Source organism: Seriola lalandi, unplaced genomic scaffold, assembly GCF_002814215.2.
Source record: "Seriola lalandi dorsalis isolate HSWRI2012SDOR001 ecotype SW California unplaced genomic scaffold, Sedor1 jcf7180002054188, whole genome shotgun sequence".
Lineage (NCBI taxonomy): Eukaryota > Metazoa > Chordata > Actinopteri > Carangiformes > Carangidae > Seriola > Seriola lalandi.
Genome location: NW_019524741.1, coordinates 1,418,442 through 1,444,132, shown reverse-complemented (window position 1 = coordinate 1,444,132; position 25,691 = coordinate 1,418,442). Strand labels below are relative to the sequence as shown.

Here is a 25,691-nt window from a genome sequence, read left to right as displayed (position 1 = left end):
GTGTTTTAGTTTAAGTTGCATTACTGTTTTCTTCTGAGTTTCTGAGTAAGGGGATGGAGAAGGAAGGAGGCAGAGAGGTGCAAGCATGGATGATTTAATATCCCTGTGTATTAGAGATTTTGAGCTGCAGTGAAATGTCTTTAATGGCATGATAATTAGTGTTGGTTTGTGTTATATACTTACACATTCACCAACCATGTGCTTATATATATATATATATACACAACTATGCTCTGTGTGCATTGAAGGGGGGAAGGATAAGGGTTGGTGGGCAGTGAGTAGTGGGTCAAGTATGCCAGGAATGTTCCCTTCACAATCCACCTCTTAATTGGTTGAGAGATCAGAAAGCCAGGATGAAACACTAGACAGAAGTAACCCACCCTGGGTGGTACATCAAGGGTGGCTACCAATCGTCACACAATGTGTGTTTTTGTACTGTATGTATTCCCACAGCCTGCCAGAAAAGGTTTCAGACAACTTATACAAACAATGAAATCCCGAGCTACTATGTTGTATCTACTGAAACATGTTTACTTAAAATGCTATGTAATATTCCTTCTCTTGCTGCCTTTTTATGCCTGTGTCCTCTGGGGTCATCAGGGTCATCTATCACTGGAGGTGGTAGGGAGATCATTTGTACTTCACACTGATGTTCTTGTCAGGGGTGATGTGGAATAAATGGCCAGATAGGAGTCAGCCATCTTATTCAACTGAACCAGATACTTTCTGTTTGTTGGACAGTCTCTCTCTGTTACTGTTATGATCACCGCCATTCAAGTTTTGCTAATTAGGGATGGGAATTGAGAAATTTGTCTGAACCATTGGCATCGCAAGCCCCAGAGGTGATCACTTCCTTTTACTGATGCCTGCATGTTCTTCAGCGCCAGGTGGCCCTATACGCTCAATATGCAAGTTGCATAGGGATCTGCAAATTACACTAGGGCAGCATCTCCTCCTAGTGTTAAAGCTGGTGTCAAGGTTTACAACTACAATGAGAGGATGAAGCAGAACTATCCTTTTGGTCACGGAAAAGGGAAAAAACAGCATAGGAGTGCTCTTCCTCCACTCCAAGTTTGATGTCAGCAAATAACAATAATGTTAAGATGATGTGCATCTGTCTCTGTCTGTCTGTCTCTCTAATCTAGCTGGGCAGTGCCTCTCTCCTGCTTACCAACCACTTCCAGCACAGTTCTGTGACTTTGTGCCTGCTAAAAGTTAGAGTGAAACATGAGTATTTATTATGTTTGAGAGTCTGTAACAACTTGTCTTAATCTATAGAACCTTAAGCCTCCAAAGTAATTAAAGGTTTGTTTTACTATTTCACAACATTAGATACAGAAGGATCCCCTTAAAAAGCTTTGCACTATATTGAATATGCATTCCACAAACATGATCAATTGAAAACTTCAAACACTACAAGTAAGAAATACTAGCTCTTTGTTTATTCATTGATGATACACTGTATCAAAATGTACTAGTCTTGGATTTGATGAAATTTATTGCCACTTTTACCGGGACATTTCTGTGCAATTATTTTCCTTCAGGCCACATGCGCCCTCTTCTGGACATAAAAACTGACTGCTTGACATTCTACACAAACCAGACACAAACCAGACTACAACTCACTACTATTAGCAGAACATGAACCAATTAACTGAATAAGACTGTCTCCCCTCACTTCAAACAATTGTACAAATAGCCTTCTCTGAAGGGGATGTTTTAAGTCACTAAATGTACAAAATACATTTGCCTAATACTTCTATGTGCCTTTTGTCTTTTTGCCTTTTGCCTAATTTCAATGTTATTTAAACAACCCAAATAAATATGCTTCCACACTGACAGATGGCAGCAAATGTGTCAAATTATTCACTAGTTGCAGGAATGTGGTGCAGCACATAACATGATGGGTAACAGCTGATGCAAATGGTTCACATTTTCTGCTTCACCAAATCAGTGTGGAGCACCGAAGTCCAAGCTGGCCTCTTGGGGCGTCTCTTCATTTAGAACCAAAAGTGGGTTAATAAAGTGTCATGTTTCTAACAACATGAAGGCCCATACTTCACAGAAACATAGTGTTCTAGCCCAGAAGCAAACTATGGTTTTAGATACAAAATTTCAAAGTATCCCAACTGCTCACATTTGCAGCACTTCAGAATAAGCAGAACATTCCTCCACTGTCACAAGTTAACTGTGTTGGCAATATATATTACAGAAACAAAGTAATGAGTTTACCTTGTAGATGATCGACTTGGCATTAAGAAAAAACAGCTCAATAGTGGCATTGTCCTTCAGGTAGGATATACTCTCTATGTAGAATCTGAAAACATAGAAGGAAAAGCCTCAATACATTTGCAACAGCAAAGGTTACAAGGGCATTAGTTGACCTTGAATCCTAAAAGGAATCCCATAAATCCTATAAAGTAGATCAGTGATGTATTATGTTTTTGCTTCACAAACAAAAAGAACAGATTTAACATGCAGGCTATGACTGATGTGACAGAAATGGTGCAATGACCAAAGTGGCCAGAGGGGGGCACACCATACCAAAGGCTGACCTGTATAGCAACGTCCTTTCACTTCCCCTTAAACCAGTTCTCTCTCTCACCATGGCGGCTGGCAATGATCCACTATTAGTTTGTAAGTGTGCGCACATTCCACAATCTGAATGTGCATGCGTGTGTGCAAACACACACTCACAGGCAGATTGAATGTGCACATGATGCACTTCACACATTGTCTACCTCTCTGCATCATCAGCAGTGTGTACTGATTCCACATGCACATACAGTACTAACACACACACACACACACACACACACACACACACACACACACACACATACACACACACACACACACACACTGACACAAACTGGAGAGAGAAGCACAGTAACCCACTTCTCCAGAGCAGCGAGCAGAGAACTAACATAATAATGCAGTCTAAATTTAGCTCATGAATGCATGCAGAGCCAGAGGGAAGCAAAGATGATACAGTAGGAAGCTACTCATTGTTAGCTCCTCTCTGGTGGAAATGTACATTAAAAAGGTGCTATATAGTACAAAAGCTCTCATGTGTCCCCTGACTTATTTTTTGGTGATATCTTTTGTAAAAAGAAAAAGAAAATTGCATAGTAGCGATATATAGTTACATGAAACACTCTCTGTATATGACTTGATATATCCCTGTAAGAGTGCTTAATGTGACCTAAGCACATGTTCCTATGAACATACTTAAAATTAATGTGTTCATGTGTGTGCATATGAGTGTGTATAGGTATTGAGTGAGAGGGATTGTAGGAAGATCAATATTGGAGGGCTTAAATCGCGTTACCCATTGAGCTGCAAGAGAGAATGAGAGGAACCTTGTCAATATTCAGTGTGAACATTTAATTAAAGCCACAGTGTTGATGAGACATACACGCACACTGCCAGCAAAGCAGCAAGCAAATGCAAAAAGGCACCCACTGAATCAGCAGGAGGTGGGCATCTGCCTAGCATTTACTGTGAACACACGCATCACGCAAATACCACATAAGCATGCAAACATATGAAGTGAATGCACCTGCACAGAGAGACACACCTATACACAAGCACAAAACACAAAAAAACCTAATATTGTGCTAATGAAAACAATATGCTCAGACTGATAATGGATTCAGGTCTGACATTTGGGCTGATTGTTGTTCCATTACAGCCCTGAAACTGCATACGTGTGTGTGTGTGCGTGTGTGTGTGTGTGTGTGTGTGTGTGTGTGTGTGTGTGTGTGTGTGTGTGTGTGTGTATAAGAAGTAAGGTAAGGATGTGTGTGTGTGTATCAGAGAGAGAGAGAGAGAGAGAGAGAGAATGAGAAGGTGGGGTTGGGGGGTTGTGGGTGCAGTCAGTGTGACATTTGGATAGATTGAGGTGAAAGATTGGGCTGAACTGCAGGAGAGAAATGGGGCGATGAAGCCTCAAAATGGTGTCAAAGTTCACAACGTCACAGCGCCAACACCACATCCTCAAACACCCATTAGTCTATGCAAATACACACATGCTGACCCTCACCCTGACCACCCCACCACCTCCACCACAGACCCACACATGCACAGTTGTTTTATTTGTTTCTATATCTAAGATAAAGACAGGGAAATTGACATCAGTTAAACTCATCAAAAATTTTGGAGATGGTCAAAATAGCAGTGATAGTAACCAAATATACTTATCTTGCATCTTTTGATAGCATCGCTGTCACATTGTACAATGATGCCATTGTTCATTAATCAGGGTGAACAATAGGTCTATGTGCGAAGGATATGATTTCGATATATACAGCCGTGTCATTGTGTCATTACTTGAGCCGTGTCGTAAATGTCAACTGGAAATGACTACTCAGTGACATTGTTTAGCAGTATTAATGTGCATCACGTTACTATGTACGTTGCTAACCAAGTCTCAGTCCCTGGGGAGTATATGACATCATCGAGATATGTTGGGGACAGAGAACAACCACTGAGCCCTTAACAAAGCCTTGGCTTTGCCTTTTGGGTTCTCACTGAGAGAGCCTGTGTGTGTGTGTGCGTGCGTGTGTGTGTGTGTGTGTGTGTTTTGGGGCAGAGAGTGGGTTGGGAATGCTGTGCGTTTTCATTTGAGACTAAGAAAGATCAGAAAATCTCTTCTCAGGTCAGGTGCCTTTCTTTTTCAATAGCCGATTGAAGATAAAGCAACCACACTCACACAAACAAAAAAAAAAAAACCACACACACAAACACGCACTCTCTGTATTTCTGTCACATCTACACACATGATCTAGTGCTTGTGTGTGAGTCAGGAGTGTTTTATATATGAGTGGCACCATTGTATGAGCAGTACAAAGGGCTTGGTGAGGAGTGTGGGACTGTGGGGTTATTTCACAACCCTGTCAAAACAGGTCATAGAAGAGTTGGCTTTTGACTGAGGAGATGACTGTAATGCAGCAACAGAAATAATAAGAGCCCACTGCAAGTGCACATGCCTCATCACATGTTGAATTATATACTAGAATATTTTCCACCCTGTTTAGCATTACATTCACAAGTGAGAACTGTTTTTCTCGAATTGCTTCTCCATATAAATCCACAGAAATTATAAGGCTCCTCTCCCTATGGGAAAGCGTTCTGCTGTCTTCTTTGGAGTATGGCACTTTGTAGTCACCGTAAGGCTATGTGATGGGATTTGCATGTAGCGCATACTGATGAGGTCTAAGAGGCACATGATTGGCTGAGAGGCCCCTGTGGCGGGAGTTAAACACTGGGGTCAAAGCAATTTCATAGGGGCCTGTCATAACTAACCTTGTTAATCTGTTCCCATTACCACATGAATGCATGTGCATAAACAAATACATATGCAGACACACTCTCTCCATCTTCCTTTCTCTCTTCAACTTACATTCAAACTCCAATAAGAGACCATGGTATGTGTAAATGAGGTGATTAAGTTACGGAAGGAAAAACTCACCTGACACAGAAGTAGAGGACGATGGGACCAGACTTCTTGGGGAACTCATGTTCTAATACCCTGCGGTCCAACTGCAGCCAACTAAAATGACCCCTGATGAGACAAAAGCGCAAAACAATCAATCAATGCTATTGACAATGGATGTCTGAATATCCAACAAGGACACACAAAAACTTAATCTCATGACATTTAATATTTCCTCATTTATCTGTTACTATTCCTTCCCTTCTATTTTCCCCCACTTCTTTCCCCCTCTCCTCCCATTTCTCTCTCCCTTTCCAACAGAGGGGAAAACTGCAGAGACAGCTTGTCACCCTAGTAACCCTACATGGTCTCCTGAGCAACTGAGCAACATCTCTCTCAAAGTCGCCCTCCTTCTGTCTGTGTCTCTCAATCTCCCCCCCCCCCACAGTCTCTGACCACTGAGCAGTCAGATCTGAGGCGTCTGCTCTCCCCAGGCACACCTTACAAATCTACACACCATAGAATTAGCCCTGGGGGACCAAGACTGCAAAGCTGATATTTCTTTTCTGGACTGACATTGGTTACAGAATCTGTCACAGCTGTGTAAATGCCATAGAGCAGTGGCCAGTCTTGCTTGACATCATTGGGTGCATGAGATGAAACAAAGAAGAGACACATAAATGCCATGGAAATGTTTGCTTCCATGTAAATCATTTGTATGTCTGCATGACTAGTTCCGGACTATCATGTTGTGGTGCTTCTGTCTTTCTAGGTCACAAAACAGTAAAGTCAGTTTTGCATTTCAAGCACAGTTCTCATAACAAGTCCTCTGGCAGATGTAGCCTCATAACCTTTTGCTAGTGCAGGGGCTGTTTCCCACTGAACTAACATGGTATGAGACTCACAAAATTTGTAATATTATGCCTAAATATGACATTTGTGACAATATTACATTTTCAGCTTAATCACATGGTGACTACCTTCCTTTGACTGCATCTTCTGTCATTGATGATGTAGTCACCAGAAGCTAAGGTTCTAACCACAGCTCAAGACCTGCAGTAGGAACTATACAACATAAGATTGTTTGCAAACATTCGGTGTAACTATGGTTTTGAGAAAAATCTGTGTGGCTTAATATTGATTTGTACTGTATAAGTTACCAACATAGTTACCGCAATAGTTCAAACTATGGTTTTGGGAAACATTTGCATCGCAACTGCATGGTTGCAACTATTTAAGTTGATAACATATTTAGCAACTATTCTTTTGGGAAACAGGCCGCAAAGCAAGATAATCATAACCTCATCCTAACATCACAACCCTAGTGTGATATTCATGATGATCATGAATCTTTGTTTTGACCAGAATGAAGGTTTGTGTGAAAAAACCTTTTATTTGTTTTTTGTTAAAACCATAAACAGGATATCTAGTTTTTTTAAATTTTAACATTTTTAAATCTAAGAGCCAATTCATATCTAAATATGTCAAACAAAACAACAACAAACACAGTTAAGTATACAATACCAGACTGTAAATTCCTCAGGAGAAAAACAGGCTAAAACCAAAAGCCACATTTTACTGCAAGATTTCTGAGACTATACTTAAAACTAAAACAATGTTCTGGCAACTGGAGTTATCATAGTGGCACTTTTGTACATGGTGCAGCATCTTGCTAATGTTAGCTCTAAATATTTGACAATAGCTCTAGCCTTTTCAACAGGTTTTGGATTTCTTTACCAATACTAAAAACATCAATTAATGAGCACATGTAGTTTAAGGTGTAGTCATGTGAAAATATGACCAGCATAACTGGTTGCATTTTTAACTTTAATACCTACTTTGCCTCTCGTCGACTTCTACGTTGCTTTAACAATTCCACTGATAGAAACTGAGACTGAGTATCCAAACAGGAATTAAAATATTAATAGTCTGGATGTGGTTACAGTGCTATGGGACAGTGCTGACAAACCGCTCAAAGGCTTTAATAGTTGAATGTGACTTACGTTTCGTCTGTGTATGCAATTCCAAAGTACTCCTTCTCCTTGAGGTTGAAGTGAGAGGCCACAAGGTCCAGCAAATCCTTAGCCATCAGCTTGGGCTGCAGGGAGACAGACACATTAGTATTGCTCTCCTTATGTTTGGATATAACTTGTCTTGTGTATGAGTGTAGTGATTTTTCACACTGTAGCTTAATTGGAGCAAGTACATGTGGTAGGGTTTTATGTTAATGTATTCTATCAGCTATTGATCTACTGCAATGACTAAGCATTCTGACAAACACTGGGGAAAAGAGCAAGAGAGGAGGAGATAAATGAGAGAGAGCGCGTGAGAAAGATGGATAGAGTGTGTGGATGTTGCTGACAGTGCAGGTACCCTGCCCTTCCCCTCCCTCTCTCCTTTCTGCCTCTCTGACCCACACCTCTACTGCAGAGTCATGGCTCTGGGCTGAACGACTGTATTGCAGGGAGAGGGCTGCAGCTAGCACAAGAGTTTGCTAGCGAGTTAATATTGTGGAATACTGTCTGGGCTATACTGTATGTGATGACAAGCTCCATTCATCACAACGCTCAGAGCATGCAGAGCATCTTAAAGCCAAGCAGAGGCCGGGGACTGGTGCCATATGCTGCTGGTTTGTGACATCCTGGGTAACAGCAGCACGCCCCACCCTGAGGTTAACCATGGGTGTGCCTCGCTGCCTACAATTTCATTACACACACACACACACAAATGTTCATGCATATATGCACACATTAGCCCATACACAGAATGCATGTAATCCGCTCACAACATACAGGAGGAATATATGTGTTGTGCAGTATACATACAAGATAGAGGAGGACAAGAGGAAAACATACTATGTGTACCTAAATATGAACACACACACACGCGCACACACACACACACAAACACACACACACTAACACACACACACACACACACACACACACACACACACACACACAGTATAGAACTGGCATATATTTTCACCCAGTGGTGTATTAGTGTGCACATTCTTAATAATCTCCTCCTGAGGTCCTGTGCTATCTGCTCACTGCAAAGCTACAACTTCAGTGACAGAAGCTACTAAGGGCTATTTTAAGCGAAGGAGGTGATGTCATGCAGACAGCAAGCATACACACACACACACACGCGCACATGCACGCACACACACATCTCCAGTGACCTAGATCTCATATAAGCGCGACGCCTACAGTGATCCTGCTACACAAAAAGGCTCTGGAGAGAACAGAAACGATAGCGAGAGCTCGAGGAGAAGCTAACATATAGGTTGATTGTGCCTTCTGATATTCGAATCCAAATAACTTATAAACCAGATGATGATAGAGAACTAGAGAACAACAGGGATACTGTGCTAGACGATTCGGTCGCTGTGTCCCTTTGACATAACTCTGCTACTGTCAAATGCATATTTACATTAAGAATCATATACTCACCTCTCTTAGCAAAGAACATGTTAATTTAGTATTTATTCTATGGTTAAATGTAGTTTAACATATCAGTGATTGAAATGCTGACCTGAACTATGTTTAAGTCCTGATCTGTCTGACTCTGAAAAAATTGGTAGTCCCATCTACAAGGGCTCTTACTGGCTGTGTTGTTTCTCCAAGTGGGAGAGCAGCCATTCATGAGTGCAACACAAGGCCCCTTTGAAGTGCTGAAAACATTTTAGATGTTGAAATTTTAGGTCTAGTAACAAGCTATCTTTATAGTATTAGCAGTAATGCATGTTTTGGTTCAGTCTGAGACACATTACAGTGGTGGTCTCTTATTACCCCACAGCAGTCAACTGTCTTGGCAACAATATCAATTAAACATCATCCATGCCACTGCAGCATAACAAACAATTAGCTGGGGAACAGGGACACATGGACACTTATAGTAAACTGTTGGAAAGATGATATGGAGATAAAAATAAACCCCAGATACACCGTTAAATATCAGAAACGTATGACTGAAGATGAAAAAGAACAAGGATTTCTGTAAGGTTAGGCTGAGCTTCTTCTCTCAACATTGTTATGAATACCAAGCAGACTGTAAAAATCACATGGGCTGCACTGGATAGTATAATTGAGTTAGGCTCTCTCTTCAAGTGACGACTCACCCTCTCCTCACGCATGCACATATCCTGACACTATACAGCCTATCTGTGAGATGGAAGATACAGAACGGATGTGTAATAATGTTGTGGAAGATAACAATAGTGATAGACACAATGAATGACAGGTAATATAGTAAGTGATACAGCACACTAAACACACACACACACAATATTAAAGACACACACACACACACACACACAGTATGGAGCCATCTATCAGACAGTAAAGCTCTCTGCTAGCTTAGACAGCATTACTACTAATAGACATTTAGCCTGTGCCTCCTCAGCAGCACAGGTAATTAACAGCATAAGAGTTACAAGGAGGTGCTAGTGAGGCGGAGACATGCAAGAGCAAACCCACAGACAAGTGACAAACACACAACAGTAGCTCACCGGCCTGGCTGGCAGCAAGTCATGGCCCAATCTCTGCAAACAGCAAGTCAGGCCCTGGGCACCTTCAGGGTTTTTCAGATTTATGGGACACTAACTGATTTATCAGTGGCAGGCCTTACAGTCCAAGGCTGGGTAAGGAAAAGGCTCTTAGCCACATGCCTTTCATTAATTGTATCATTTTTTCCGCCTTAAAGTCTGGTTTTAATATTTTAACTAGTATTTTATATACAGACATGTGCTGCAGCACTTCTCATTAATGGTAAGTGTCTCTTCTATTTAATGTAGAGTCATTCACATTGGCATGGAAGCTTAAAGCCCCATTCACTCTTTAGCCTTCACCACTCTAGCATTAGGGAATAGCCATAGCCATATGGCTGGCATATATTTTCACCCAATGATGTATTTGGTGGTTAGCTTCAATCTTTACAACCTGGTCAATAGGTGTGTTAGCCCTCTGGCATGTAGTTCCCTGCCAATGAGGCGTTGCTCCATAAACAGACCACAGAGGACACGCTATCAAAGGTAAGAGGAAGGGGATAAGGAAGAAAAAAGTGAACAACACTTCTGGGATTAAACAGCTGGTCAATGTTACAAGCCAGTGACAGAAGTGAGATCCAGCCTTTCATAGGCAAGCTAGCTGGCTCGCTGGTGCACTTGGCTTGGCGACAGGAACTTAAATGAAAACCTCAACGGGACAGACTTGACCACAGTGCTGTTAAATGATCAGTGAAGACATGAAATAGCCCAGTGGAGCGTGTAATACTGGACCACTGCCTTAATATTTGAGAAACACAACTGTTTGCACTGCTTATGAATTATGATCATCCCTTGCAAGAAATCCTTTTTTTTGTGCAAATGAGTGGAGGACTTGACTGCTTCTTAGTTGACTGGAAAACTAAGAATAACACTGAAATTCTCTGTGGTCCTACTAACAACTCACTGGCCTACTGTGCATCCGCCCAATGGAGACGCAAGGACAGAGAGCGAGAAAAAGAGATAGAAAGTCAACAGTATCCTGATTTAAATGGCAGTGATTTGTTAATAACATCCCCTCTTCCTGCCTTCTTGTTATGTCTTCTCTCTTGCTAATACCATTGCCAAACTGTAAAAATACCATTTGCTACCACTGTGTATATTATGTCGTAAACAGAAAAGATTTTCTCACCTACAACTTGTCTTCAAGTACCTGTAAAATCTTTACCTAAAACAGAGATCACTGTAATGTTTTTATTCGACTCTTCAACTCTCTTCTTGTTTTTTTCCATGTTATTTCCTTCCCTGATGGCCAAGCGGATGAGAGGATGAATTGGTGAGGAGATATGGAGCTGCTGTGGTTGTATTTGGAGATTTAGAAGGAGACACAGCCAGGGAAAGGCAGGTAAAGGCAAGCAAGAAGCTGAGTGAGAAAACAAGATATGGAGGGTGAAGAGTGGAAAGTCAGAGAGATGGAGAGAGAAAGAGAGAGAGAATGGAAGAGGAGCAGAAAGAAGTACCACTTTAAAAGAGAGGATCAGTTCTGGCAGAGTAATCAAATCAGAAAGTCAGCAGACCTTTCCTCGGCTCCCCCCTCCATTTTCTCCTCTCTATTCCCATCCCTTTAGTGTCATCTCATGTCTCTCCATTTCTGAGCTCTCATCTCGCTTTTCCCTCTCCCTCTCAATCTCCTGAGTTTCTGCGTCAGTCTTTCTACTCTCCACTTGCACCTCTTCTCCTGTTCCAGGGCAATTAACTTCTTTTGTCTTCCTCTCTTTCCAGAGGAATCGAGTAATGAGCAGACCCAAGAGGAGCTTGGGAGGTTAAGAAGAGTGGAAAGAGCTTCGTACAAAAATGCTTCGATACATGAAGCCAAACCATGAAGGGATTTTACAGATGACCGAAATGAATGTCATCAACAATCAATGAAGGGGAGAGGAACAAATCAAGTGAGAAGTTACTACACAGAGTGCCACACAGTTTATAAAAAATTCAAAAATCCCCACCTTATGTAATGTGTGTTGTAAAATACATTATGCAGGGTAGGGTTTTGAAATGGCCCTTGGTCATTACTGCAGAAAGGCCTGCTGGGACGATTGAAGGCTGAATGTAGGGGGAAGGGGGCAGCATGCTGCTTTGTTTTTTCCAAGACATTTGGAAGATGCATCATTTTCAACAGACATACAGATAGACAGACAAGCAGTCAGACAAACAGATGTGTAGATTACTGAAGCATTCTGGGGGATAAGGAGCAATGGGGGGTGAATAATGACCTCATGAAGCATGAGTTTAGGGCCAGTAAAGGTTTTTGTTTAGGATATGATTGGGGCTGCCCTCTGTTTCTCAATGCATAGCTTCTACAGAGAGAGCATATTAGGGCAGGGTCTGCTGCGCTCAAGCGCATGTGTGAATCTGTGTGTGTGGAGAGATCAGGTGAACATCAAGAAAGCGCAAAGTCACCAACTGCTGACCACATTTCCCTTGGTCAGCAGTAATCTGGTCCCTTAGGACACCAGAGAGAGAGAGAGAGAGAGAGAGAGAGAGAGAGAGAGAGAGAGAGAGAGAGAGAAAGAGAGGGAAGAGAGACTCACCTGTACAAGGAGCTCCAGCTTCCTGTCGTCCAGGAGATGGACCTGACATCGCCTCCCCTCTGTCATCTGAGGAACAGAGAAACAAAAGACAAGGGATGCTTGTTAATATGTTTTACATATTACACAGATACATGTCAAAAGCAGACTTTTGTATGGGTGATATGAAGAAAACTACTTAAATTTCCAAACAACTCATATATTCATATATTCCCAGTTCATTAAATCAAAGAACATGATGCATCCCCACATCCATTATGTACAGGAGACTTGGAGTGTGTATGTCTGTGTGGGATCTCAGTGAAGTCTTAATAAGGTTAGCTGAGCTAACTACACACAATGAGCCAGTAGAGACAACATCTTGTGCTGAAATTTCTAACGTTCCTCCTTGAGCAGGAAATCCATTATCCATCAGTGGACTTCAATGACCACAGTGAGCGAAGCTGCCTGCTGTCAGTGCTCACTCGAGTGTTTGTCTGTGTTGTTGACACAAGGTTTGCAGAATAGAGCTGCAAAAAAAATATCCAATCTATCCATCTGCCAAGTTCATCCGTAAACAATGAAGCAGGTGCAATGATGAAACAGTCAACTGTGGGAACAATGTGCCACAAATTAGACCAAACATTTCACATGACAGACAAAGCCATTTCTCCAAACCTGTCAGAGAGTTTGCTACTGCATGATTAAATATAAACAAATACAAGACTAAGGATTAAAACTCACGCCAGAAATCGAGTTAGACTTCCAAAAAAAGATGTACAAATTGTGCCAGAGTGTTCTGCATGTGTATGTTTGTGTGTATGTGTGTCTGTGTCATGGTGTTTTCGGCACATGTGGAGTTTCTGGACGATTCAACAGGAAGCGGGGACCCTGAGGAACACAAACACCCCATGGCTCCTCCCACACTTCCCTCACATCTGGGAGATGGGGGAAGAGAGGGTGGTGTGTGTGTGGGTGTGTGGAGGGGTGGGGTGTAGGGGTAAGAAAAGTTTGAAAAGAAGGAGAGAAAAGAGAAAGAAGGAGCGACATTCTCGTTGTCAAACATTCGATGAGAACTCCCATCAAAGCACAAATGCCATAAACATGAGCACAAGCGTAACCGGTTTGTAACTCTTCAACATGAGAAGGATCATATTGGCCACCTGAGGCTCTAGCAATTTGGTAAGGGTGTGTCCACAACATAAGTATAGCATACACCTACTTTCTCACCACTCCAGCTGGCATTGAGGTGGCAGGTTGGAGGTGAGAGTTTAGCAGAAAGCTGAAGACACCAGAAAAAGAGAGGGAAAGAAGTGACAGAGTTGTGTCTCAACACTCATCCCTGTGTGAACTCTGCTGAATGACTACTGGTGTATGTTGATGTGTGTGTGTGTGTGTGTGTGTGTGTGTGTGTGTGTGTGTGTGTGTGTGTGTGGCTTCTAGCTACTTTGAGGGATTCGGTTTACCCTCCCACTCACCATTGATCTCCTGTGGTTTGAGGGTTTAGATTGGGTGCACCTGTGCACACAGTCAGTGACACACACACCCTTACATTTTCCAGCGTTGCCTTTTGTTTTCATCTCCTGTCTGGAGTTACATTACCTTTCCAAAACTTTCCATGTTTATACTGTATACAGTAATTTTAATTACTACCATGACTACTAAGTCAAAGTTGTAGGTCATTATAACCAAATGTAGATAATACAAGAACGGTTGGTGCAAAGTTACTAGACTATTTGCAAACATATAATTTCTGAAAACATTGTGCTGGTTAAACTAATCTTTCTCCATTATCTCCATCACTGAGTTTGGACACGTGATAGAAGAGAAGACAGGACTACAGTACACTGACTAAAAACATCCTACGAAAGTATCTTGTCTGCAGAATACTTTAAACTGCAATGCAGAAAGTGTATACACACACACACAGACACAAATACACACTCTCTCACTGGCACTCTGCTTGAGGCACCTGGGAATAGTACAAACCTTAATGTCAACGTAACAAATCACTGCCTGCAGGCTAAAATTAGGCAGCCCAATCTGGCATAGACAGACGCTTATTGGTTTTAGTCATAAAATTCACTTTGTGGTATTGGACATGCTACTGAGTTTCTATCCGCCATGAAACCAAATGTACTATGGTTTCTATTAATAGCTTGTTATCATTAAACAGGGGTTTAAAAAAACGTAAGAAAATGTATTGAGTATAACTATTTCAAGTTAATGTAGTGTTTCTGCTCCATGAGTAAGTTAAGTGATGTATAGTTCATATTATTTATAATGAGATAAGTCTTCTCGAAATCACTGGATATATTTACAGCACCACAAAGAGCTCTAACGTATGTTGTAAATATTATATTACCATGTAGTCAGGAGAGCTGAAATCACATGAGGTGTAGTCCTGGTGAGTGATTCATGCTCTATGTTTCCCACCAACATTTCTGACCTATTACTAGTCAGGTTTGAATTGGCTAACCTAACCACCTCCTCAGGCCTGACTCACCGGCAAGAAGCGGAGAGATTAAAAGAGATGAAAATGAAGAATGTAACCCGACACTACAGTGTAAAGCAGCCATGTTCACAACGTCTCATTATTTCACCAAAATTACAGAGGTACACACAAACACATAGTTGACAGTGATGCCTGGTCAGTGCTTGCGACGGCAGTGACGTTATCATTAGTTAGTTACCTTGCAAACAAACGCTTCCTACGAGGCTCCCACACAGAAAAACGGCTCCAACACAGAGACAAAAAATAAAAAAAAAAAATAAAAAAAAATCCTAATTATTAATCCCAGAAAGACACGAGTCGTGTTACTGCCAGAAAATCATCAAAAAACACCCCTTTTCCCGGCCGGCCTAGGGGAGGAGGCACATCAGCATCCATGTTAGTGACCATTAGTTAGTTAGAAGCGACGCAGCTCGCTGTATATCCTCTGTATCCTCTACACACTACAGAGCCGTTATGTCTCATATCCCTGCCGTTCAAGCTACAGATAACTCGGCGCTGATTAACGGCGACCGTGAAGCGTTTTCCAGGGCTGGCTTCTCTCTCATCCCTCCTTCCGAGAGCAGAGAGCTTCTCACACGGGTCTAGTCCCGGTCGACCACAGCTCACCCGTCACTCCACCTCTCCCACTCCCCCTTTTCGCTACCGGCACCGTGCACAAACGGTGTGTGAACGTGCGGATAACAGAGGACCGTACCAACGGTCGGCAACCGAGGGGGACGACCGGAAGAAATGGGTAACAGTCGACCGTATTCCAGACTGCCCTCACTTGCCAGCTATGTTTCTCCCTGTCACCGGAGTTGCATGGAAAACACGGGAATAATGGAGGCAAGATGTGGGGGCGGGGAGAGGAGGGGATGAGGGGAAATTTTCTGCAGCAGCTCACAGCCATGAGAAACTGCAGACCTCTCTCTCTCCCTCTGTGTGTGTGTGTGTGTGTGTGTGTGTGTGTGTGTGTGTGTGTACTTGTGCTTACAAACCCAAACAGACATCCGTGTCTGCAGAGCACACGAATAGTCTGCCGTTAAAAAACGACTGATGCACGGCTGATAAATAACAATGAGCAGTGATCAGTCTACAAATCAGCTGCACTTTCATTAACATTACTCTTTGTGGGGGATGAAGGGTTCCCAGACTCTATCCTCATATGACTTTGACCACACTGTAACATATTAGACCAATAACGTGCATTTTGATAGATTTCCATAAGCCTGAAATGGTTAGATGGTAATCTATTTTGAAACAAAATAGATGAGTTTCATTTGGATCTCTCTCTCTCCAGCTTGTCACTTCCTGTCTGCACATTTAAACACAAACCTCCCTGCTCTCAGGTTTGGCTTGCTTCAATGATTTCTGGCCGTAATTCCACTGCAGCCGTTGGACTGACTCTCTCTCTCTCTTTTTTTTTTTTTGGTATGACCTAAATTGGGCACTTGTGTTCACCTTACACAGCTGGAGCAGCAGCCGTTGAAACCACAAGTTGTTAACATAACAAAATCATTCCAGTTTTTGGTACCATAAATAGATACTAATGTGTGCTGTGAAGGCAGGGATAAGCCTATACCTACTGTCAATAAAGTCTGAATGACTCTGCAAGCATAGGCTAGTCTGTTTTCTATTATTGTATTACAACATGAGTAATCCCCATGTTATGTAAACAGTTTGAGGCCACATGTAGCACATGTACTGCATACATACGTACTGTATATAGTATGTGTTAAGCTAAGCTGTCAGCATCTGGGATACTTGAACATTTGTTGTCTAAAGATCATCTTCACTTTTCAGAGTCTGTGATACATATACAGTTTGTCTGAGCCAAATGCAGTTGCACCATATGTGAAATATGACGGGCAATGCATAATCTTAAATTTTCAGAATTACTCTCATCACATACATTAAGCTATATGAAGATGCAATTAAATTTAATGTGTTTAGCTTGAACAGTTGTGTTGCTACCACAGCTTATGGTGCAAGCCCAAAATTCAGCTTAGTTTGCTGAACGTAGAAGGTCACATGAGAAAGGAGGAGGTGTATCCTTTTCCCCTCCTGCTGGATTTTTCTGTTTCTGGATATTTTTGGCCTGTTCCAGACACCGGAAACTGGCCTGTCCAACTTAAACATCTCCAGATGACTCTGTCTTTGGCTTTAATGCATACACCCGTCCCTCTTTCTCTTTCTCCGGTCAAATACATATCTCTCTTTATCGGTTGCTTCCTCAGTTTGCTATCACAAGGACCCTGTTGTTTGACCAAAGCAAGGGAGGGAGGGAGTAGGGGACAATGCAGGCAGTGGAGAAATAAGGTAAAACTGACAAAGACAGAAGAGAGGAGCAAAAGAAAATATGCACAAGGAAGATCCTGGACACTTAAACTACAAGAAATTATGAATTATTGTTCCTGTATGGAAAGGATTTGACTACCTCCAGAGAAGATGAATGAGAGGGGGGTAAGGTTTGCACAATAAGACAGAGGATAAAGGAAGGAAGACAGGAAACAAAGCAGGTAGTGAGTGACCACACAGCTGTTTGTCCAGTGCTCATGCCCCTTAACTTCCCTACACATGGTCACCTACAGAGTGTGTTGCCAAGAGGCACAAGGTGAGAAACACTTGTAGGTGTGACATATCTGGGCCCTGACAGAGCCTTGTTATGGAGCCAGTGGGCTTCTATTCTGGGCTGAGGTGTGGTCGTAATGAGGTGCTGATCTGGTGTATTTGTATGGAGTAGGGGTCCAAAGGGGAAAGATCCGAACAGGTGAGGCAGGTTTAACAGGCGGTGGGTATTAGAGTCAGGTTTTAGGGTTGAGCAGGGGAACAGGGTTGATGCTCTGTGCTGGAAAAGGTAACCTATATTGGTGGAATGTGATATAAACAGCACTGAATGGTTAATTGAAGCAAGATGGAGAATCTCTTTAACCCTGGCTGTGCGACGCTGCGGTAGGCAGTTAAGATTGACACACACACATACCCCGCACTCTCGCTCTCTGTCTTTGTCTGCGTCTCTCCCATATTTATGGAGACTAAACAAACACACAATCTTAAACACGTCACTTTGGGAGTAAGCACGGTCTGACACGAGCAGTCCTATGATGATTTATGATGCTGAGATCATTATGGCTGAATAAGCTTTATGACTCGTCGTCAGTTTTAATGTAACAGTATCTGCATATGGTGCAGATTAGATGTCAACACAAGATTCAGCAAAACATACTGTAGGTCTCAATACTCTACAGTTTCAGTTCAATGGGTTATTGAAAACCTGATGGAAAAATAATAGCAGGGCCAAATCCCGTCTTCTTCTCCATCCAGTGCCTCATGTAGCAGCAGAGTGAGACGGAGCTGGGAGGGTCATGGAAAAGCAGCCAGGAATGTCTAGAGAAATGACTGACTGCAAGAGATCTGTTTTGTTTGTTCAAGTGTGTGTATATATATATATGTATGTGTGTGTGTGTGTGTGTGTGTGTGTGTGTGTGTGTGCCTGCGCATGTTTTTCTGTGTGTCTGTGAGCTCCACCCTCCCTGCACGTGAGTGACTTTGGGACTGAAATGTGGTTCCAGTTAGGCCGTTTTTAAAATCAGAAACACACTGGCACTTCAAACAAACAGCAGATATTTCTGTAGCCAGCTCTGCTTTGTTCTCATTTTTACTACAAAGCTCCATTCCCAGACTTTACCAAAAACCTTTCTAATTTTTTTTTCCCAGAGAGAGAGAGAGAGAGAGAGAGAGAGAGAGACGCTTATGAATTTTATGCTTATGAATCTCAAACACAACTTTTAATGGGAAAATTGCTGTGAGGTGTTTATAGGCACAATGAAGATATCAGAAGCCATACTTAACAGTTGATTTTGTGTGATCCAAACTTAAGTTGTGCTGAATCCACACAAATCCATCTTTGCCTTCACATTCTGAGTTAGGTGACACTACCTTATACACCCAGAGGAGCCTCAATCCCCAATGAATTGACATCATCTCTTTCATGCTGAGAAGTCCCAGAAGACATCCAAAAGTTGCTTCTTACATCATCACTACAAATCTATAGTTTGCAATCATAGCTTTATAAATGGGTGCGTATGCAACAGCAGTAACAGCAGTTATGTATTCAGCAACAGAACAAACCATAAAGGGCCTTCTAAATAATAATATGCAAAATGTGAGCCAGTGGTTTATGCATGGCAAGAAAGACTTTGGTGTGTGTTGGAGAAAGAAAAGTAAAGGGTGTGTAGATAACAAAAGGAGAGTTACTATTTTGTATCTCTACAGTAAATTTGAACATGCCCTGTAGTCATAACACTAACAACCTCGCCTTGTTCTTGACAAATTCCTGATGGTCTGAAATTCTTCTCTTCATTCTTTTCAGATTCTCCACTGAAAGGTCACATTGACTGATCTTAAATTCATTAAATGCATTTTTGAAAGTCCAGCATAACTATGTCATTGATTTTAACAGTAAGTGTTATCTGGTGCTGTAAACTGAAACTCTACATAGCTGTCAACTAGTAATATATCCATGCATAAGACTATCTGTGCAGTCACTGGTTTCATGTCCATGACCTTCTTCTTTCCTCATTTGTTTGCTTTTCCATGATAAACTTGATCTTTTTTTTTCACCGTTCTTTTTCTGTTGCTCTCACTGATGCCAAAACTATGTGGCAGAAAAATAACTGGGTCACATAGATGTACACATGTGCACTGGCACTCATATAGAGCCTTAAGTTATATTTAATATTAAAAAAATCTCTAAAAGTGGACCACAGCAAATGTCTCCCTTGATGACATCCAAGCAAATAAAAGCCTTTCACAAGCAGTGAACAGTGCGATCAGACTGCGCCACAGTGTGTCGCTTTGAGAGCAAGTCACCACTGGCCACTGTTACTGTGCATGCATGTCATCTGTATTTAATGCTAGAAGCAGTTTGAATGTGTTTGCATTTGTGCTTTTATGGCCACGACCTGTATTCAAAATAGTCACAAAGGATTATTCTACTTTGCCTATGTCCCAAAGGAGGGAGAAACCGCCTTTCTTCTGGTCAGCTTTGCCCTTTACTGACACGGGTTGGACATTCCATGAATTCCAGACTGAAGTGAGCACTTCGTTGATAAAGCCATTATAAGCACCGCTGTTGTGTGTGTGTGCATCTTGGTGGGTGTGCCTCTGAAAATGTGGCCATACATCTGCTCTGTGTTTGGGATGAAATAGATCTGAGGTGATTCAGTAACTGAAGTAGCTTCTGAGGAAGGACAGAGGACAAAGTGATGGGGGGGGGGGGGGGGGGGGGGGAGTGATGCAAATAGGTATGAGTGATGTCATGTCTTCAGGACTTTTCTTATCTCAATGAAACAGTTTTAGTGATCATGGGGGTTAATCTGCAAGGATCTAGCCAGTCAATGTGTGTCTTTGTGTGTGAGTGTGTCGTTCACAGGGGAAGGATCTTTTACCCCTACACCTCCTTGCTTCATTTATAATTTACACAGTGAGAAATCACTGTAGACCTGAGTGACCCTGTGTTCACTGATACTGCTGGCAATGCATGCAGAAAGACAGTGTGACGTAGAGAGGGGTATTTGGTTTTGCACCGCTTATAGTATATACGTGTGTGTGTGTGTGTGTGTGTGCACATGCATGTGTGTTTATACAATTTAGTCTGTCTGTAAACCCACTGAACCTTGTCTATTCATCCTTGACCTCTCTTTATCTCTCTTGCTTCTTCCGACTCTCTTTCAGTTTCTCATAGGCAAATAAACAACACAGACACACACACACACACACACACACACACACACACACACACACACACACACACACACACACACACACAGCTAATGGTCTAAACTCAAGGGCACTGTGCACTGCAGAGTGGTTGAACTCCAGTGGCCTCTATCCCCTGTCCTGTGACTGGATAGAATACCAAATACACTAATCATTAAGCATGCTGAATATTTAACAGTCCTGTCTGCAAAGTCCTATGTGTGTGTTTTTGTGTATGTGTGTGCGTGTGTGTGTTTATGTGTCACAGTCCTAATGTATTCTACTGGCATACCAAATATGTACCCTGAGACCAGAACAGCAGGGAAGAGGAGAAAAGGGATTTTGGGTAAAAACCACCTAAATCCTCTCTATTCTTTGCTAATTTTACCCTTGAGTATGTGTGTGTGTGTGTGTGTGTGTGTGTGTGTGTGTGTGTTTCTGTGTGTCCTTCAGGGGCCCTCCAGGCTAATTAGGGAGACAGCCACAGAACGATATCACTCAAGGTACCAGCTTTACAGCAGTTTTTTGAGCTTCCATCCACATAATAACTCTCAAATTTTAAAAGCACTTACTTCTTTCGCTGAGTAGCATGGACACAACCTGTGCTGTCAAGCACACATGCACACACACACACACACACACACACACACACACACACACACACACACACACACACAAACACAAGCCCATGCACATAAATGTTTGACCAGTCTCACTCCCCCGTGCTCTCAAGTCTAAGATGCAAACAAAAGTTGTCATGACAACTTTCTGGGAGATCCAGCCGTCTCACTCTCTGCCAGAAATGTAGGGCACTTAGGGGAGGAGGCGCTATAAGACAACGCCAAGACACTGTAACAGGAAAAGATTTGACCCGGGGATATAAACCTAAAGTAAAAGAGGCATGAATTGAAGTTTTCCCTCACAAAGTGATTCAAGCCAGCTGATGACAGTATCATGCTCTTTGGACGCTCTACAAAGTCAACATATACTTGTGATTTTACAAAGCCAGACCCCTAATACCTCCACCTGACCGCCCCCTCGTCCTACTACTCCTGCTTCCCCTCAGGCTATTCTGGTTTAAGTAAGAGGGTTTATGCGCAAGATGAGTACAGGGACAGGTAACAGAAACACAAACACGCACTTCAACAGTGAAGACAGTGAGGAAAGGAATTCACAGTGCAGGAGTCTGAAAAGGGTAAGGAAGAAAGGTAGAGGTGGGAATAAACTGGAGATGAGGCAGGCAGACAAATTGAGGCAAGATAATAAAGAAAACAGAAGCAAGGGAGAGATAAGAAGAGACAGTGTGAACACGTTTCAGACCTTTCCTTCATCTTCCCCCAGGATCTAGTCTGAGGTATTCTTGTGACAAACAGAGGGGTGAAAAAGAGCTATATGCCCCTCCACAGGCTCTGTCCTGCAGCCTGTCTGATTTGCCTTCACTGTGCTCTACAGTCGGGATTTATCCCTCCATAGCTTTGGCTCAATGTGACTGTGCTCCATTACTACACACTTGAATCCTCTGAGCCAGGGTAATGAAAAATGACCCAGCTCATCTGCAGGGAGAGCCCTTTGGCAAGTGTGTGTGGTCTGTGTGTGTATGTGAACGTGTGTGTATGTGTGTGCAATTCTTCTCATCCAAAGGGAATCCTGTCATTGTAAAGGTATTGAATGTCTTCCATTTGGCCATTTTACCTCGGGGAGAGCCAGAATATGAAGGAGAAGGTGGAAAGCTTTTGCTCAGGAAATAAAAAAAAAACAACCTGATCAATCATGTAGCGAAGTTACAGATGAGAACTGGGTTCATTTTTTTAGATTTAGTGGTTGAATTATTAGTTGAAAGCTTGCACACGTGCACACATCACATCTTTCTGACATTTTCTGACTGTTGAATTTATGCATGCATAATTTAGCCTTGTTGTGGAACTTGTAAGTAAACTTAATAAAATAATACTTAATCCATGAGAACCCACTTGGAGTCCTCCAGATTTCACATTTATCTCTTAATGATGACTGATATGACTTATTATAGACAGATAGGAACATGGGAAATCAGGGAAATCAAATGATGGAGCTCCACCTTGTTTGAACATGTGAGCAGTATATTTTCCACTCTCATTCAGCAGTAATGTGTGATATGTTTTTTTTTTTTTGTAGATAAACATACTCATCTCTAAATGTTAACGCAGATACAAAACTTTAAACCTCTGTTCGGTAAACACATGTGGACACACTGTTAGTGGATATAATATCCATACAAACAGAGGATCTGAGAGTCCCTGCGAGGGATTTCCTCAGATATTCACCAGATTCTCCTGGTAATCCTCTGGGATTACCATTCTATACTGAGGCCCTAACCTCTGAACTTAAAACATTATAAACCCTTATATCCTAATCACTAATGCCACAGTTAAACCTATCACTTCACTCAGTAAAAGAGGACCACCTCCAAAAACCTCATCATGTCCGTCTACTTATGGCTCTGGCCACAACTCAGACACACTTAGAGGATTTTGGAGAGATACCACCCGGATTTAAACAAGTGGACCTCTCAACCTTGGCCCAATGTAACACTGACCAGATATCGCAGATATCATGTTTGACATTTGAATAGTCTTCAACATGGCAACTGATATCTGGGAAAAAGCTCACATTTGGCAGTCATTTTGGATTATATCAAACACTATTGTTATATTATGATTGCATGTCATGAAACAATATGCCTACGTAGAAATATCACACTTTTTTTAAAACTCAATACTGTGCTTTAAATCACAGATTAGTCCTTCGGGATGACTGTATGGTGTGCGTTTGAGGATGTGAGTGTGCACGTGCCTGTAATTAATCAAGTGAGTGGCCATCCTATCAAGTAGTGTGCCATATTCTCACATTACCAGAGAAATTAGATTCTGGCATGGCTAAGAAGCTTATGGTGCACAGTGAGTAAGTGACATGGCACATGGGGGGTGGGGTGTCGTGCTTTAAATGTTTAACATGTAACAAGACTGCAAATCTTCAACAGACTTGTCAAACACATTTACAGCAACAAAATATGAATGACAGATAAAATTTTGATCATGATTTATGATTTATGGAGTGGCGAGAAAATTGTTTCCCATGGTTGAACTGCTGATGAATCTCCACAGGAAATGTTTCTTAAGTCCTGACACCAATGAGACTTACCCCCCACCCCCTTTCTCTTTCTCACACACACACACACACAGACACACACACACACGTACACACACACACACATGCACACACACACAGACACAGACACAGACACAGACACACACACACACACACACACACACACACACTCACTGACACACTGGGTATTTGATAAACCTGGGAATGGAGCAGTGGAAATGTTTTCCAGGCAAACTATGCAAATAAGACCTTATCCCCAGGGAGACACTGTAAACGGCTTCAACCACCAACAGAATCTACAGAGGGGCGTTTATGTGTGTGATTGTGTGTGGGCCTGCGCAGGGATATCAAACACAAACATGCCTCTGGCTAGTTGCAAACAAATTAGAAAATTACAAAAAAAAAAAAAAAAAAAGCAAGGCCCTGGAAAAATTTGAGACAATGTCCATTCTGGCCCTCTACTCCCCCCTCCCATCACCAAAGCTCTCTCTCGGTTCTGGGAAAAGATTTTCTCACATACAGATCCTGGCTTTGGCAATGAGAACAAAGATGGCTGCCAGACAGGGATAGCGATCAAAATTCTTCAGTAGGAAGTCACAAGTTCAACTTCAACCTCTATAATTCCTTGGCTGGAGGACAGGAAAAAATTAATAAGGCTGGGAATTAGCAAAGAAATGCAAATTTCCAATTCTGGATATTTGCCCGCCTGACATGAGTCTATTTTTTTGAAATCCGTTTCAGCGGACCATGAGAACAATTGGCTGATAAATTGAACATGAGAGTCAGAGAGACTTAACAAACTGAATTGAGTACAGTCATGTCTTGATCCAGGGGAGCTATTGGCAATCACAGTGGACTCTTCTTCCAACAAATCCACTTGCTTGAAAACACCGTGGTCTGACTGAGCGCCTACATTTTATCAGACCACAAACAAAAGACGTAACTGAACAGACATAAATGTACCATCTCCTAGACAGAGGTAGGATTGTGTGTCTTGGTTATTTTAGGGTTTTGCTGCTGTGTCTCTGCTTCATATCATGATGGGCTGGGACTCGTCAGAGAGAGAGGAATATGATCAGTGACAGAGCTATTCTCACAGGAAACAGGACCAGATGAGTTCAGTGGGAGTAAACCAGCTTGGCTTTCAATCCTAAATATGATGCAGTAGAGCCTACAAACAAACAGCAGTAAGTTCTAATGAATATGTATGATAGATATGACATAATGCCAGATATAAAATACGTATAAAACTTTTCAGTGGGATTGCGTTGCTAGGAAACAGCTTGGATCATAGTTTATTTGCAGACTGGGAGCACCAGCTTCCTGTCAGCTACTGTTATTAGCAAGCACTACAACAGGAAATAAACTGGGTCTATCTAGGATGTTTATCTTGTCAAGTCAGAAATTATCTAGAGGGATGTTGAACTTGCTGAGGATGAGTTTTGCTTAACAACATGTCACTTCACATTCTTAAGAACAAAATGATGGCTTGTAGAAACTCTTGTGATTTGCAGGACAACAGTGATTACAGATGAATACTAAATTCTTGCTACTCAGGGGAAGTCCAGCCACCTGTGTTTGCTATAGTCCTTACCCCTGCTTCTTCCCCATGCAGGATATCCTGCCTTTGGGACGGGGTGGGTAGTAAAAGGGGGGTTGGTGTGAGAAAAATGAGACGCAAAAAACAAAACAAATCGTACACAGCTGAAATCAATGCGAATGGAGAGCAACACGAGAAATGACAAACAATTACCCAGAGACACCGTCTAACACGGCACAGCAGAGCCCTGGCCTCACACG

General features: G+C 42.1%; 1 protein-coding gene across 8 annotated transcripts in view; it reads right to left on the bottom strand.

Annotated features, from left to right (window-relative positions):
• Window positions 1–25,691, bottom strand: part of frmd4a (FERM domain containing 4A) — a 101,863-nt gene that overhangs the window by 22,342 nt on the left and 53,830 nt on the right. For 7 of the 8 annotated variants that reach the window (XM_087173394.1, XM_023403842.2, XM_087173393.1 and 4 more), the window contains exons 2-5: window positions 12,515–12,580; window positions 7,441–7,535; window positions 5,474–5,566; window positions 2,233–2,317 (exon numbers count right to left, since the gene is read on the bottom strand). In XM_087173394.1, the coding sequence (XP_087029520.1) occupies window positions 2,233–2,317; window positions 5,474–5,566; window positions 7,441–7,535; window positions 12,515–12,580 (339 nt within the window). Of the gene's footprint in view, window positions 1–2,232; window positions 2,318–5,473; window positions 5,567–7,440; window positions 7,536–12,514; window positions 12,581–15,183; window positions 15,723–25,691 lie in introns of those variants that run through there. The other variant, XM_087173395.1, reaches the window with a different exon arrangement.